The sequence below is a fragment of the Hydra vulgaris genome, chromosome 03 (genome assembly GCF_038396675.1).
Source record: "Hydra vulgaris chromosome 03, alternate assembly HydraT2T_AEP".
NCBI lineage: Eukaryota > Metazoa > Cnidaria > Hydrozoa > Anthoathecata > Hydridae > Hydra > Hydra vulgaris.
This window is the reverse complement of record NC_088922.1, coordinates 17,143,491-17,159,324: the sequence shown is the minus strand read 5'-3', so window position 1 is coordinate 17,159,324 and position 15,834 is coordinate 17,143,491. Positions and strand designations below refer to the sequence as shown.

Genomic DNA, 15,834 nt, shown 5'->3' with positions numbered 1-15,834 from the left:
TATAAATATATATATATATATATATTTATACTATGTATGTAGATCAGCAATTGCTTTCTTTTTTGCTTATCTTTATAGCATACAGCGTATTTTATAGTGTATATTTTGTAGTGGCTTATCTTTATAGTATACGACAAAAAAAGAAGAATAATGACAGAAAAAATTCCTGCCCTATCTCAAACCCTCAGTCCATGTAGTGGCACTCCTTTGCAATAGCAGACTATATGGTATTTGATGTATGTACTGAAGCCCCTGGCAGCAGGGTATTTCCGTGTGACATCAGAGAAGTTACTTTTATCAGAGATCTAAACACACATTTACACATATTAATAAAAGATTTTTAAAAAATACAGGTTAAATTAGTCTAATTTCGGTGAACATTCAGAAAATTTTATTTGTTTTTGATGGGAAACATATTTTATCATGAAATTTTTTTTCAATAGATAAAAGATTTTGTTTTCTATAATAATATGTAAAAAAAAAAAAAAGAGTTTTTATATATTTATTTCTTAAAATTAATTTTATTTAAACAATTTTTGATTAAATTTAAATATTTTTTTACTAAAGTTGGTTATAATCAATGAGAAAAAAATGTGTTTTTTAGTGAAGCTCTTGCCACTTTCATATAAAACTTTTAATAAACTTGGAAACTTTGCTTTATCAACATATTTGCATTTTGATCATTCATAATATGATTTTAATACATTTTTCTGGGTAAGTTTAAATGTGACAATTTATTCCAATTTCTAGTGGCTGCAAAATATGGCTTGAATAAGCTGAATAGGCTCACCAATTGGATGTTATTTTCATTACAAGTTTCAATAGTTTATAATGACACATGAGTGTTGTGACCATTTAATACAAGAAAGTATTTCTCCACTAATTGTCTAAACTGCTGATATGAATAGCCGTTCCAACCACTTAATAAATTAAAATTTTTCTGTCCATACTGAATCTGATCTTGTATATTCACTGTGCCAATTGGACTATTTTTACACCATGTGTGGAAATATAAATATACATTACAAATATAAGTATCTTTTTGATTTATATATGACGAAAGGAGGTGAGTAGAAGCCTGATGCATTGTCATGCATGTTGTTTAGGGTATAATTAATTTTTTCATTGTTTCGTGTAAGTTTGAGAGCTTGCTTTGTACCGTTTTGGCATAAAATTGAAATTTGTTTCTGGTCACTACTAAAATCACACTCGTTGCAGTGAAGCTTTTCAGTTGTTAATTTTGGCTTCATTGTATTGTTTCTTGTAATTGTTAAAATATTTTTCACTTATATTGAAAGTGCAAGATGACGCTCTGCTTGATACATTGTTTTCTGCTCTGCATAATGCTACATCATATTTCCATCTCTCTTTAAAATCATTATACCACTATAATTGAGGTTTACCATTTTTGAGTAAATGCTCTTGTTTTGTATTTTTTAAATAGTGTTGAACAATAGAAATTATATCGGCTTGTGTCAAACCATAATCCCAGTTGCTAAAACATTGAATTTAAATGAATCAATAACTTTTCAGTTTTAACTGATAAAGCTGTTGGCCTTTTACTTCCATAGTGACCTGTGTTTTTACTTTTATTTCTGTCAATCAATGTCAATATTTGTACATTGAACATAAATCCACACTTTTTTAATAAAATTCCTCAATTATGTTTCAAAGCATTTCCAACATCTTCTTTACAAAGTAATTAAAGAAGTAAACACTTAATAGTTACTTCTTGCCACAAATAATCGATTATTATTTATTAATTATTGACTGACTTTAGTAGAGAATTACCTTTTTTAGTTTTTATCAAATAACTTCCTTATTTTAAAACATAATAAAATAAAAATACATTAGATTCAGAATAAACAACTCTTTTAAAGCTAATTTTTAAAAAAAATTTTTAAAAATTATTATTTAAAATTTAACAAGTTTTAAATTAGTAAATATGGTTTTTTCAAATTGATGCACCAAAAAACCCTTCCACCCTAACAAAAATGTCATCCAAATAATTTTTTACATGTTCTGATAGATGTAGTCCTACTCTGTTAATTTTTGTTATGCTTTTAAATGTTATATAAAGGGTTGATAGTGTTATATATAGGGTTGACATGTTGAAATGTTGTATATAGGGTTGACATAAAAGGAGTGTGTAAATTTTCAGAAATACATCAGTAGAATCTTCAGAAATAGATGAAAAAAACAAATTATTTGCTATCAAAAAGTTTGTTTTTTAGTGGTGCATGAAAAATGTTTTGAATATAGTAGGACATTGTTTCTTAACACAAACCAACTATGACTCTATAATAGTAATTTTTTTTTGTAACAAATAAAGTCTTATAAAGGTCTTTAAAGATATTTTTTGTACACAATATATGATAAGCATATATTTTAAAAATGCATTCAATTGAAAGAAAAATTATAAACTAGTTGAAAGAAAAATTAAAAACTAATTAAAAGAAAAAAGTAATAATCTCCACAGCAATACATTAACCCAGCAGGAAAGCTCAAAAATTTATAAAAATTTTTCAGTGCAGAAATTATAATTCCCACCATTTAGATTTGTCAGTGAGTAATTAAATCCATCTTTGTAGTGTGTATTTAACCTAGATTTTTTAACTGCAAAAAAAAAATAGAAATACGATTGTTAGGTTAATTTTCAAAACTAGAGTATTTTGCAATTTTATTGCATACAATAGTAGAAGCAATAAATTTTTTGGATATATCTTATCTGTGGATTTTTTAAAGTAAAAGTTAAAAATTAGTAATTTGTTGCCAAAAAAGCTTTCTATCAATCTTTGATTGCTTCGGAAAGTAGTTGTTAATTTTCAACAGGTTTTTAAAGTATTTGTTACTTAAGCGTTTAAATGTTTTCAATTAAATTTACCGTTTTAAAATCTTAAATGTTTATTAAGTAGGAGCCATTACAGTTAGTGCTATGGCAGTTTACCCCTAAGGATCAAGAATAGGTTTTTTTTAATTTGAAAACTGTTTTAAAAACTTAGTTCTATTTCTGTGATTAATATTTAGGCCTATATATATACCATTTAATAGAATAAAAAAAGTTATAGAATTAATTTTAAGGTTAGGCGCTTGAAACACCCATGGTTGCTGAAGTAAGATTTGAATGCCCCAGTACAATAGAGTCAAGTATTTCTAGATACCAGTGTAAAAATTTTTATCCCTGAACCATATTTGGACCTAAGTAGTGTCATTAAAAAAAGTTATATTTTTGTTTGTATGTTGAAATAATTTTTTATTAAATTTAAATGATTAAATTTTTTATTTAATGCAAATTTTATTTTAGTAATTTCTAATTTTCAGCACTTGACTCTACTGCTGACCAAAGTTTGGTTAATATACTTTTAAATATGGCAGAGGAAGAGGAGCTCCATAACAGCTTAGAAGCCCTTTCTGCTCTATCTGAAACAAGTTTAATAAATAATGGTTACTTTTACTAAATATATACCAATCATGTAACACTTGTTTTAATATTTTGAAACAAAAAATAAAATGTTAATTGAAGCAAAACTCTTGCCAGAAAAAAAAAAAAGTTTTTAAAAATAAATACAGCAGCAAAATGGTAGATGATTAGCAAAAGGATAGATGATAGCAGATGATTAGTCAAAGACTGATAGTCTATGACTAATCATCTGTTATTAAAAAGCTAAATATAAAATTGGTATTTGTTTTAAAAATGTGTAATATGAAATCAGTTGTTTCAAGAGACAACACACTAAATAACTTACAGTAGTAAATGCAGTAATAGAATGCAGAAAAAATTTGAAAAAGAAAATTATTTTTATTGGTGTTTGTTGTTTAATAAAAACATTGCTTCTTAGTATGAATGTTGAAAAAAGTGGCAATCAGTTTAGAAAAACTTCAGTAAACCAAAAAGTAGAAAAAAACTTTATTTGTTTATATACTAATGATACAGGATGTAATAATAATACGGAAAAGTTTAAATCTGTATGTTCATTTATATAATCTAACTTTGAACCATATTTGTGACAACTCAACTTTATACTCTTGTCTTAATGAAAAATCTTCACTTTTTTATTACATACAACGAACGGCTGATTTTTAATCTGATCTCTCTTCTGTAACAGCCTAAGGCTTGCTGTGGCTTATGGGTTTAAATTCTGGACATAAAATCCACAATTTTTGTTACACAACAAAACTATTTATTATTTACTGCAAAAAAATATTGCAATAATAGTGGCATTCCTATATTGACGGATAACAACCCTCTAACTCTCAGACAAAGTCTAAAAGCATATTGTAAATGTAATTAGACCTGCTTTATCTGCCAAGCTTGAGCCACTCTCCCATCGTTGTAAGGTTGCATTTCTTATTTCTATAAGTACCATCATGGTCAATGCTCAAACAAGCTATCATCTCTATTACGATAAACCAAAACTCTTTCTAGCTTGTTTATTATTCAACAAGTTGCATCCTTTTACTGTATCTGTCCCTTCATGCTATAAAAACTTTTATTAATCCAATTTTTTTCCTTGCACATCAAAAAAGCCAAATAACTCTTAGCCATCTTCATGTTTTTCTTTTATATACAACCTACAACTTTTATACACAACCTACAACTACAAGTCTTCAGTCAACTATTTCCTAGTATTTTTACTTATTTTCTATTTTAAAGTAACTCATAATTTAATAGTGTTTGCTTACAATCTTGTTGGCAGTAAATTAGAGTTTTAAAATACATAAATATATGCCAGTATTTACTAAATAGTAAATGTAAGCATAAAATTATAATATATAAAGTATTATAAATTTTTTTCTAGCGCCGGCTATCAAGCCCTGCTAAATCTTATAGTTTTGCTGGGGCCTAGGTCACTTACTTCTTTTGGAGGAACTTGTCTTGGCGTTGATTCCTGTCTTACTTTGGAGAAAAACTCAAATATGATGCGACAAAAATGTGCAAGATTTGTGATAGTAAACATGCAGTTTGGGCATGTGAAAAATTCAAATCCATGGCAGTTAATAAAAGATAAGAACAAGCAAAATTTCATTGTCTATGCTATTGCTGTTTGCCAACGTGATCTTTAGATCATGGAATAGATGGCTGTCAAAAAATTCATAACAGACTGTTGCATTTGAAGAGACGAACAAAAAAAAAAAGGGAAGAAGAAACAACTCAAGTCATTATCTAGCTATGAGAATTTTGTCTATCATTTTAACCAACCGACAGCGATCGGCACAAGTCAACACTATTGGATGATGCCAGTACCCAAACCTATATAAACAGTGATGTAGCTGCAGAACTTGGATTACAAGGAGTGATGAAAGAAATTAAGGTTAATGTACTCAATGGTAGAGTAGACACCTTTCAAACAATGCCTGTTGAAATCCCGTAGGAAAGTATTTTGACGGCAAATTGAAAAAGAAGATAAACGTATTAACAGTTGACAGAGTTTTACCTACCTCCTATGGTATAGTTCTTAGGTGACTTAGAACTATACCTGCAAAATGGTATAGTTCTAAGTCACCAAAGAACTATACCATTTTGCAGATTGGGACAGCAAACAATTGTAGATATTCTTATTAGATTAGACAAGGCAAAACTTCATTTGTCCAAAACAGAAGTTAAAGGATGCACTGGTTATCCAATAGCCTATATTATTTTACTTGCCACACCAAAACAATGAGCACAAGCATTTCTGAAGTTGATAAAGTCAATTAAACTCTAAAAACATTTTGGGAAAGCGAAAATGTTTATCCGTCATTGGATCGCAACCTAGAAGTGTTGAAGATAAAATGGCCCTAAATCAAGCACAAAATTCGATAAATTATGTGGATAGGCGATATCGAATTGGCATTCCTTTGAAAGAGGATCCAAAATCATTACCAAACAACTATGAAATGTCAGTAAATTGATTTATAAATATGGATAAGCGACTTTTTGCAGAAATTTACAAAGAAACAATACAGAACTGCTTAAAAAAAGGTTATATAAAAAAAGTAATCACAAATAAATACAAAAATCAATGGATTCTTCTACACTTCAATGTCGTAAAATTTGAAAAGGAGGCCACAAAAGTCAGAATTGTTTTCAACTCTGCTGCAAAATGCCTGGGCGTTTTGCTGAATAAGGTTATGTATCAAGCTCTCTGTGTTGTGTTGTTGCGTTCCGAAGAAATGCAGTTGCTTTGCTGAGTGATATCGCAGAAATGTACTTGCAAATTGAGCTGAATCAAAAAGATCGAAGATATCACAGATTTCTCGGGCAGGATCTAAAAGAAAATAACGAATGAGCTATTTAAATTTACGATAGTTGTATGGTAATTGGATGCCAATCCAGCCCTTTTCTAGCACGGTTTTTTATACAAAAATATGCAGAGAAATATAAAAAGATGTTTCTACTTGCTTCAGTAAGTCTACATATATGAATGACAGTATGGATTCAGTTGAAACTGAAGAAAAAGCAGTTGAACTGTATAACCAACTTAAATAATTGTGGAAAAAGGCTGGAATGACTGCAAGAAAGTGGATTTCTATATCAAAGAAACTAATAAAATAATTCCTTAAGAATCAAGAGCAGCAAAGATAAGTATAAACATAGAAAATTTACCTACGGTTAAAACATTGGGCGTATCTTGGAAAGCAGCCGAAGATATGTTTACATTTAATTACACTCTACCACCCGAACCATTAATAAGTAAAAGACTGCTGTTAAAATACACCTCAAAACTCTTCGATCCACTCGGGTTTTTATCTCTTTTTGTTATTTGAGCAAAAATAATATTTCAAGGACTATGGAGAAGATTGGGGTAAAATACTACCAGAAAAAATCAGCAGCAAATACCAGCTAAAGTCGGAAATCTGGTTTCTGATATCGAAGGTTCCTAAACAACTGTAATGAAAAATGTTCATCATCAGGAACACTCTCAACAGAAGAAATTAATGATGCAGAAATAGAATTAGTTATAAATGCTCAAAAGAAATCATATGCGGAAGAGTACAATCAACTAAAGAGTAGCAAAGGAATATCTAAAACTGTTTATTAAAATTATCTCCTCAAATAGATGAAAATAATTTGTTAAGTTGTGATAGTCGATTAAAAAATGCTGAATATCTCTAAATAACCACATAACTAAGTTAATTGTAAAAGATTGCCATGAAGCAGGACAGCATATCTATGATATAAATTATATTCTGGTGGAGGTGTCTACCAAGATTAAGTAGTTTCTGGAAGAGAAGAGATAAAACAATGGGAAGCAGAGTTATGGCACCATTACCAACAACATGTTTGCAGATGACAAAGAGTTACAAAATTTTCTGAATTGCAAAAGGGAAAAAATAAGTGAGGCAACAAGCCATGTTGGTATTAAATGGCATTTTAACCCACCAGCAGCCCCTCATTTTGGAGGAGTTCATGAAATCATGATAAAAGCCGCATAACAAGCGATTTATTCCCAACTAGGAAACAGGGATATCGCTGACTTACCAATCGAATGATCCCAAGGACTGCACACCTCTCACACCGAACCTTTTTTTATTTGGACAATTAGGTGGTAAGTTTGCAGGGATGTAGTGAATACCACTTCATTTAACCCAAGAAGGTGGCATCGAGTTTAAGAATTAATAAAGCATTTTTGGCATTGTTGGGTCAGACAATGGTTGCATGCTTATTATGAAAAAAATGGCATAGCGTAATGGGTAAATTATCAATAGGCAATCTAGTATTGGTTATATCCGAAAATACTTCAAGAGGCAATTGGCCACTTGGTCGAGTAACAGAGGTTTTTGCTAAAAACAACAGGTTAATATGTGTGGCTAATCTTCAAGCTGGGAAGGTTATTTTAAAATGTTCAATAACCAAATTATGTCCTCTTGAGTGGAATGAACCAAAAGATATTAATCATTTCATCAAAAGGGAGGAGTATGTTCACAAGACTTATAGTGTAAATAATACTTAAATGTAAATAATAATATTGCAATATATATGTCTCTAAGCGTCATATATTGACCTTAGAGTTCACCTAAGTTAATGAGGCAATTAGCCAGTTTTGTAAATAGATAATTAAAAATGTTTAAGAATATATTATCTATCTTATCTATATTATCTATCTGGGTTAAATTAAATGGCATATACAATCATGTAAAATTTATATAAAACTGGCATTTTAGTATAATTTTGATTAGTGTTAAATCAAAAAATATAATGCTAAAACATTCACTTATTATTAAGACTTTTAATAATTTAACTTTTTTTTTACGACCTTTTTTACACTTTTTTTTTAATATGCCCTCACACTTTTTTTTTTACAGTCACTTTCTCACGAACATTTGTAGACAAAATAAGCGTTAAGTATAGTTAAAATACTATATACAGTTTTTGTGATACTGCTTATTGAATTTGGTGCTCAAGTTTGGTTGCCATATACAGTTGCCGTATACAGTTTGACTTTTAAATGTATAAACTAATGAGTGATTAACTTAGAAAATTGTGAAAAGTGAACTATTTAATCAATGACTAGAAATAACTGCCTGATAAAACCATGGTACTATTATCTACTTGTTATCAACTTATTATCTACTACATCCTTGAAACTAAAATAAAACAAAAAGTAAAAATAAATTTAAAGCTCAATAAATAAATCTTAAATAATTTAGGTTTTAATATTTTTATTTTAGCTACATTGTTATTCATCTTAAGATAATAGTCTAACTATCTGTTAACTATATGTAAATGAACTAATGTAACTTAACATGATGATGTAAGAATCTATTATCTGTATTAACAGATATTCTTATCATCTTTATATTGCTCGATATTGTTAAGCTTTTATATCCTTGTTTTTTTATATGAAAACGATTTATATTTAAAATTTTATTTAAAGATAATTTACAATTACTTCAGGCTTAGGTCACGAAGAAGATGATGAACATGATGATGATGAAAATGAAAGCATTTTGATGTCCCAAACAGTTAATGACATCATAAACCATCCTGATAATTCGTAAATATTTTTGGGTGTTGATATCATAAACTATAATTTCTTAAATTTTTTTTTTTATATTTGGTTTTTTTCACTCTTATTTACTTTTCTTTACTCTGTTTTTTGTTTGTTTATTTAAACTACTTTAGAATTTCTTTAAGAACTTAGGGTTCTCTACACGCCAGTTTAAAATTTATTAAAAACTTTTTAAAAAACTAATAAAGTATGAGGATTTTTTTCGGACGCTCCTTCTTCCGAGATTCTTCTTCCTAGATTTTTTTAGACGATTTTTTTAAAATGCTTTATTATAGTTTAATGATTCTAAAAAATTTTTTGTTAAAGATTTTTGATAACTCAACTTTGAACAATGGATTATACTTTTTTTTTTATAGATTTTTGTCTACTCAGTCTTACATGTGGAGCAATCCTTTACTTGATGATCAAGAAAACCAATGCGTAGAAATGTTAAATAATTCACCAATAAAAAGCATTAAATGCGACAATAGTAAAGATTCGATAGTTTTCAATGAATCAAGAGTAAATAAAGAAAAAAGTTTTATTCCTCAGTTGGATGGAAATTCCGATTTATGCAGAGAATCGTCAAGTGAGGATTTTCAATCATATTCAAGGAAAAGAAAACGAAAAAAATTAAAAAAGCAAAGTAAATCAAAGAAAAAATCTTCTAGCTTTGAAATTAATAGAAGCTTAGATTGTTCTACAACCTCCTCTCTTACTTTAAAAAATATCTCCAACAAAAGTTCTCTAGAATGTAGAAAAAGTTGTGTTGATGATAATTTTAAATATATTATAAAAGATAACTTGGTTTTTCCAAAAGTTTATCCTAGTCGAGTTAGAAATAAAAATTCTCATGAAATTTCTGATATACCTGTGTTATGTTCGAAAGATTGTTTGATAAAATTTAGTCCAAATATAAAACAGGAGAAAAAAAAACGTACTCTAAAAACTGCTTTAAAATCAGAGAAATCGGAGTTCTTTTTTAAAAATAAAGAATACTTGCAAAAAAAGTACAACTTGAAAAATTGTCAGGTTGTTTTGTGCAACGACAAATCTATAACACAACAACATAGCTCTTCTTCAAAACTTCAAGACTCCAAAAACAAATTGAAATATAATTTAACATCGACCACTAACAAACATTTTTCAAGCAAAAAATATAAAACTCACTCAGATGTGAATCAGATCAAAACAAGTTTTGAGTATAACACAGATCAAGAAGATTGTCTTATTTCAGAAAGCCCTGGAGAAATTGACTGTTCAAGAAACTTGATAATGCTGACAGGTGTAACAAGTTTAACTTCATTTAAAGAAAACCATTCTTCTACTTTAATTTCTTCTTCACAGTTTATTGAAGAACAAGTGTTAAATACCAACCAAACATATTCAAATGATAAAAGATCAGAGCAAACCTGCTCAAATGATAAAGTATTCGAGCAAATCTGCTTGAATGATGTAGTATCAGAGCAAACCTGCTCAAGTGATGTGGTATCAGAACAAATCTTTTCTAATGATGAAATTTCAGAGCAATTCTGCTCGAATGATGTAGTATCAGTGCAAATCTTTTCTAATGATAAAAGTTCAGAGCAAACCTGCTTTAATGATAAAAGTTCTGAGCAAACCTGCTCAAACGATAAAAGTTCTGAGCAAACCTGCTCAAATTATAAAAGTTCTGAGCAAACCTGCTCAAATGATGTAGGAACAATGCAAACCAGTTTAAATGAAGAAATAAGGAACAATACTTTAAATATTAATTTAAAAGTTTCATCTTATTGTAATAAAGAACCTGAAGCACTAATTGAAAAACATGCAACATTATCTGCAACATCTGTTTTAGAAACCAGCGTTAAAGATTGTTGGTTAAAAGTACAAAATTCAGATTTCAACCAATCAAATTATGGTGCAGATTTTTCACACAATACAGTTGTTCTTAAAGAAAAATTGAACACATTTAAATCTTATATTGAAACTGAAACATTAAAAGAGGCTTCTCTATTTAAAAAAGATCTAATTAATATCTATTCTCCAATTGAATCTTGCAATATTTTTTTAGAAAAACAGGTTCCATCAGAGCAGGCCAACAATTCAAAAAACTTATGTTCTCCAAATATGAACTTGAACTATAATAACAATACTTTGAAAATTGACTTTACTAATAGTAACAAATGCAAGACACTTTTTCATAAGGAAGACAACACAAGTTACAATGAAACAACACTACCATTTACAAAAGTTGGGGTTTTAGATATTATTGATTCTGCAGATAAAACTTCAACAAAAAGTAGTCAGCAAAATTATTTAGAAAATACAAAAAAAACTTGTCACAAAAGACTTCAGTTTCCAGTTTCCTCTGTTCAAAATTGCTCATCAAATTTTACCTTTTCAATGAATTACTATATATATACTCCCCTTGAGAAGCCACCTTCATATAACAAAGTTTTAAGTACACTAAGTAAAAATAATCTCCAGGAAATAATTTATGAGGCGCCATTTTATAGTGACAAAAAGGATGTAGCTGGGTGAGATTTACTTTGATATTTTTTTTAAGTTTATATAAAATATAAAGAACTTTAATAAATTTCATTTCTTTAATATTGGAAATTATTTTTTTCTGCAAAATTTTTTTAACTTTTAGAACTGTAACTGAAAAGAACAATCCAAGTTGTAGTACAAAAGTATTAATTGAACTTTTATAAATACATATTTGCGTAACTTTTATTTTAATGAGTCTTTATTTTTTATTTTAATGAGTCTGTAATTTCTACAATGTTTATTTTTATTATTTGTTGTTAGTTTGTCATTGAATTTTTTATTTAATCTTTTTTATTTAAATTTAACATTTTTTCCTATAATGTACTATCTATTTTTGTGTGTTAAGCTAATTTCTATTTAATCTGTGATTTTATATTTTAAATTTTATCAATCTTTTACAGCTTGCGTTCTGCTGCTTTGTCTTACAAAGGTTGAGTTCTGCTGCAGTATTACAAAGTTTAAGTTCTGCTGCTTTATCTTACAAAGGTTGAGTTCTGCTGCAGTATTACAAAGGTTAAGTTCTGGTGCTTTGTCTTACAAAAGTTGAGTTCTGCTTCAGTATTACAAAGGTTGAGTTCTGCTGTGTATTACAAAGGTTGAGTTCTGCTGCAGTATTACAAAGGTTGAGTTCTGCTGCAGTATTACAAAGGTTGAGTTCTGCTGCAGTATTACAAAGGTTAAGTTCTTGTGCTTTGTCTTACAAAGGTTGAGTTCTGCTTCAGTATTACAAAGGTTGAGTTCTGCTGTGTATTACAAAGGTTGAGTTCTGCTGCAGTATTACAAAGGTTGAGTTCTGCTGCAGTATTACAAAGGTTGAATTCTGCTGCAGTATCACAAAGGTTGAGTACTGCTGCAGTATTACAAAGGTTAGGTTCTGCTGCGTTATCTTACAAAGGTTGAGTTCTGCTGCAGTATTACAAAGGTTAAGTTCTGGTGCTTTGTCTTACAAAGGTTGAGTTCTGCTTCAGTATTACAAAGGTTGAGTTCTGCTGTGTATTACAAAGGTTGAGTTCTGCTGCAGTATTACAAAGGTTGAGTTCTGCTGCAGTATCACAAAGGTTGAGTACTGCTGCAGCATTACAAAGGTTAAGTTCTGCTGCTTTATCTTACAAAGGTTGAGTTCTGCTGCAGTATTACAAAGGTTAAGTTCTGGTGCTTTGTCTTACAGAAGTTGAGTTCTGCTTCAGTATTACAAAGGTTGAGTTCTGCTGTGTATTACAAAGGTTGAGTTCTGCTGCAGTATTACAAAGGTTGAGTTCTGCTGCAGTATCACAAAGGTTGAGTTCTGCTGCAGTATTACAAAGGTTAAGTTCTTGTGCTTTGTCTTACAAAGGTTGAGTTCTGCTTCAGTATTACAAAGGTTGAGTTTTGCTGTGTATTACAAAGGTTGAGTTCTGCTGCAGTATTACAAAGGTTGAGTTCTGCTGCAGTATTACAAAGGTTGAGTTCTGCTGCAGTATTACAAAGGTTAAGTTCTTGTGCTTTGTCTTACAAAGGTTGAGTTCTGCTTCAGTATTACAAAGGTTGAGTTCTGCTGCAGTATTACAAAAGTTGAGTTCTGCTGCAGTATTACAAAGGTTGAATTCTGCTGCAGTATTACAAAGGTTGAGTACTGCTGCAGTATTACAAAGGTTAAGTTCTTGTGCTTTGTCTTACAAAGGTTGAGTTCTGCTTCAGTATTACAAAGGTTGAGTTTTGCTGTGTATTACAAAGGTTGAGTTCTGCTGCAGTATTACAAAGGTTGAGTTCTGCTGCAGTATTACAAAGGTTGAGTTCTGCTGCAGTATTACAAAGGTTAAGTTCTTGTGCTTTGTCTTACAAAGGTTGAGTTCTGCTTCAGTATTACAAAGGTTGAGTTCTGCTGCAGTATTACAAAAGTTGAGTTCTGCTGCAGTATTACAAAGGTTGAATTCTGCTGCAGTATCACAAAGGTTGAGTACTGCTGCAGTATTACAAAGGTTAGGTTCTGCTGCTTTATCTTACAAAGGTTGAGTTCTGCTGCAGTATTACAAAGGTTAAGTTCTGGTGCTTTGTCTTACAAAGGTTGAGTTCTGCTTCAGTATTACAAAGGTTGAGTTCTGCTGTATATTACAAAGGTTGAGTTCTGCTGCAGTATTACAAAGGTTGAGCTCTGCTGCAGTATCACAAAGGTTGAATACTGCTGCAGTATTACAAAGGTTAAGTTCTGGTGCTTTGTCTTACAAAGGTTGAGTTCTGCTTCAGTATTACAAAGGTTGAGTTCTGCTTCAGTATTACAAAGGTTGAGTTCTGCTGTATATTACAAAGGTTGAGTTCTGCTGCAGTATTACAAAGGTTGAGTTCTGCTGCAGTATCACAAAGGTTGAGTACTGCTGCAGTATTACAAAGGTTAAGTTCTGCTGCTTTATCTTACAAAGGTTGAGTTCTGCTGCAGTATTACAAAGGTTAAGTTCTGGTGCTTTGTCTTACAAAAGTTGAGTTCTGCTTCAGTATTACAAAGGTTGAGTTCTGCTGTGTATTACAAAGGTTGAGTTCTGCTGCAGTATTACAAAGGTTGAGTTCTGCTGCAGTATTACAAAGGTTGAGTTCTGCTGCAGTATTGCAAAGGTTAAGTTCTTGTGCTTTGTCTTACAAAGGTTGAGTTCTGCTTCAGTATTACAAAGGTTGAGTTCTGCTGCGTATTACAAAGGTTGAGTTCTGCTGCAGTATTACAAAGGTTGAGTTCTGCTGCAGTATTACAAAGGTTGAATTCTGCTGCAGTATCACAAAGGTTGAGTACTGCTGCAGTATTACAAAGGTTAGGTTCTGCTGCTTTATCTTAAAAAGGTTGAGTTCTGCTGCAGTATTACAAAGGTTAAGTTCTGGTGCTTTGTCTTACAAAGGTTGAGTTCTGCTTCAGTATTACAAAGGTTGAGTTCTGCTGTATATTACAAAGGTTGAGTTCTGCTGCAGTATTACAAAGGTTGAGTTCTGCTGCAGTATCACAAAGGTTGAGTACTGCTGCAGTATTACAAAGGTTAAGTTTTGCTGCTTTATCTTACAAAGGTTGAGTTCTGCTGCAGTATTACAAAGGTTAAGTTCTGGTGCTTTGTCTTACAAAGGTTGAGTTCTGCTTCAGTATTACAAAGGTTGAGTTCTGCTGTATATTACAAAGGTTGAGTTCTGCTGCAGTATTACAAAGGTTGAGTTCTGCTGCAGTATCACAAAGGTTGAGTACTGCTGCAGTATTACAAAGGTTGAGTACTGCTGCAGTATTACAAAGGTTGAGTTCTGCTGCAGTATCACAAAGGTTGAGTTCTGCTGCAGTATTGCAAAGGTTGAGTTCTGCTGCAGTATTACAAAGGTTAAGTTCTGCTGCAGTATTACAAAGGTTGAGTTCTGCTGCAGTATTACAAAGGTTGAGTTCTGCTGCAGTATTACAAAGGTTGAGTACTGCTGCAGTATTACAAAGGTTGAGTACTGCTGCAGTATTACAAAGGTTGAGTACTGCTGCAGTATTACAAAGGTTGAGTACTGCTGCAGTATTACAAAGGTTGAGTTCTGCTGCATTATTACAAAGGTTTTTGGTTGGAAGAGTGTTCTTCAGAACTCTTTTCAATAATTTCTAAACAAATCAAAAGTTTATCTAAATCTTTTTTTTTTTTCAACTTACTAAAAAATAATTAAATTACTAAAAATATTAAAAATTTCTTAATAACTCTAGAGATTGCTTTGACTAAAAAATTTTTAATAAAGTATTTTATTAAATATATACTATTTGTCTTCTTACTACTTATTCTTACAATTTATATCGTTTTATTTCTTGATCTATTTGCTGATGAAACAACTATGTACTCCTGTTTCTTATATTGACAGTTACTCCTGATATTCTTATATTGACGAGTGACAACACTTTTTTTTATAAACTGACTTTCCTAAGGGCCACTTCTGTCAAGGATGCTAGTCGTTCTTTTTTTTTTTTTCTTTTTTTTAACATTATTTGTCTGAACTTTGAAAAACAAAACTTGTTAAACAAGACTTCTGTGCAAAGAATCAGGTTGAAGGTGATACTTCCAGAGGCATAACTTAGATTTGACCTCAAAGCTCTTGATGTTGGAGAAATTTCTACCACTAGTCTAATACTACATTCTCACTCTTATTGAGTTAACTACCTTATGACTTTAAATATATATATAACTATATATACATATATAGTTATATATATATAGTTATATATATATATAGTTATATATATATAGTTATATATATATATAGTTATATATATATAGTTATATATATATAGTTATATATATATATAGTTATATATATAATTATATATATAGTTATATATATATATATATATATATATATA

At 30.2% G+C, this 15,834-nt stretch overlaps 1 protein-coding gene across 3 annotated transcripts in view; it reads left to right on the top strand.

Moving 5' to 3' along the window:
• The window catches only part of LOC100213595 (DNA polymerase zeta catalytic subunit), a 76,876-nt gene that overhangs the window by 38,438 nt on the left and 22,604 nt on the right, over positions 1-15,834 (top strand). For 2 of the 3 annotated variants that reach the window (XM_065792501.1, XM_065792502.1), the window contains exons 11-13: positions 8,879-8,978; positions 9,350-11,491; positions 11,608-11,647. In XM_065792501.1, coding sequence (XP_065648573.1) covers positions 8,879-8,978; positions 9,350-11,491; positions 11,608-11,647 — 2,282 coding nt within the window. Of the gene's footprint in view, positions 1-3,321; positions 3,445-8,878; positions 8,979-9,349; positions 11,492-11,607; positions 11,648-15,834 lie in introns of all 3 variants that reach the window. The other variant, XM_065792500.1, reaches the window with a different exon arrangement.